The sequence below is a fragment of the Perkinsus marinus genome (genome assembly GCF_000006405.1).
Source record: "Perkinsus marinus ATCC 50983 genomic scaffold scf_1104296974590, whole genome shotgun sequence".
Classification (NCBI taxonomy): Eukaryota; Perkinsozoa; order Perkinsida; family Perkinsidae; genus Perkinsus; species Perkinsus marinus.
In genome coordinates, this window is record NW_003201073.1 from 1 (window position 1) to 1,868 (window position 1,868).

Sequence of the window (1,868 nt, forward strand, 5' to 3'; positions counted from 1 at the left end):
CGAAAATGATGGAGAAATTCTCCTTGGAGTGATCGTGGATATCCTTACCCTGGACGAGCTGAGCCTGACGACACACCTGGGCGGCGATCTCGTTATGAGGAAGACCAGCAGCAGAGAACAAAGGCAACTTCTGCCCACGAACGACTGAGTTCATCGTATCCAACGCAGATAGACCAGTCTGGATCATCTCCTTAGGGTACTGACGAGACTTGGGGTTGATGGGGGAACCATTTATAGGCAGATACTCTTCAGCTAAGACCTGGGGGCCTTTATCAATAGGTTGACCAGAGCCGTTGAAAGACCGACCCATGATCTCGTCTGACATTGGCATCTTGAGTGTGTCACCAGTGAGCTCAATATAGCAGTTCTTGTTATCGACACCGCTGGTGCCCTCGAAGACCTGAAATGCATTTAGTGAAACGAGTGAGTGCGACGATTTGAAACTCACCTGAACGACTGCCTTAGAGCCGTTAACCTCAAGTATCTGACCCTGCCTGGTGGAGCCGTCGGCGAGAGTGAGATTGACAATTTCGTTGTACTGGGGGAATTTCACATTGTCAAGAATGACCAGAGGTCCCTGAGAAATCATGAGGTTCACGGAGGTAAGATTCAAAACAGGCCCAAAAGCGTACCTCGACACCAGTGATGGTCTGGTACTCAACTCTAGGGTTAATGGTGTAGTCACGAGTGACCGCAGCGGCGTTGACAGCAGCAGCAGTCCTTGCATCGGTGGCAGCGGACGACATAACGAGTGTTTATTACTAGTAGTAAAGTAAACACTAAAATGATGACAATTACAAAGCATTGATCGTTAAGTAGTGTGGGAAAATATGCACATGGAAATTTTTTCAAAAAAATCTTGAAAAAATCGCGAGAAATTCTTCGTGGTTTATAAACACTTCTACTACTACTAATTCATATATAAACTCCTATAATCAGTGAGGAAACTCCCGAGCCCAGCAGCTGAGGAAAGCAAACATATATTCCTAGCAGGAATTTCCTACTCCAACACTGTTGCTGAGAAAGCCACGAGATGGTCACTTTCCTGACGGCTAAGCTTAGTTGGAATACTTACAAAATTCTTTAGCTAAAGCTGATCGAATCGGTGGGAAGATTAGAGATGATAAAATGTGATGATGGAGAAATCATGAAGGTCGTTAGACACGTGTTAAGTTGTTGTCGATTTTACGTAAGTGGAAGAATAGAAAATATGGAGGAGTTGAAACGCGCAGTTGTAGACTAGCTGAATGAAAAAAAATCCGAAATACTGCGTGAACTACTAGGACGGATTTGTATGAGAATCGCCTTTATAGTGAACGTGTAGGAAGAGGTATGGTAGCTCCTCTTTTAATTATCGACCTCGTGAAAAATAAAAAGTTGAGGAAATTCTAAATCGCTCAAGAGTTGCAAGGGCTGGGAAAATAGCCTTGGTATCATCTGTGGGTAAATTACAAAGTCCAAGGAGGTTTGTCGCTCGCCTCCAGTAGTTCGGGCCTCTGGTTGCCTTTGGGTACACCTTCCATCTGTATAGCAGTTCGGGTTTCTGGTTACCTTGTCGGGTTCCGGGTTTACCCTTCAACTTGTCTTCCTTGGATTTTGTATATCACCCTTTCGTTTGTGGTAAGAGTTATAGCGTTCTTACGATGGGAGGGGATCTTATACGTCGCACTCTGAATAGCTCACCGAAAAAAATTTTGCGAAAAAAACGAAAAGTTGCAAAAAAAATAGATTCGTTGTGGAGTTGTGACTAGGCTGAGGTCAAGAGTTTTCAAAGATACATTATGAAGATTTACACATGACTTGAAGTCTAACTGTATAAAAAATAACAAAAATTATCTGAAACTGAAATCCCACCTGCTGTATACTCG

The 1,868-nt window shown here is 43.5% G+C and overlaps 1 protein-coding gene across 1 annotated transcript; it reads right to left on the minus strand.

The window, feature by feature from the left end:
* Positions 1-48: 48 nt before the first annotated feature.
* On the minus strand, positions 49-746 carry Pmar_PMAR009359 (ATP synthase subunit beta vacuolar, putative; the record flags this gene model as incomplete). The annotated part of the gene is made up of 3 exons (XM_002765812.1): positions 49-400; positions 449-577; positions 633-746. Coding segments are annotated over 3 exons (595 nt in total), but the record flags the coding sequence as incomplete, so codon positions are not given.
* Positions 747-1,868: the final 1,122 nt, after the last annotated feature.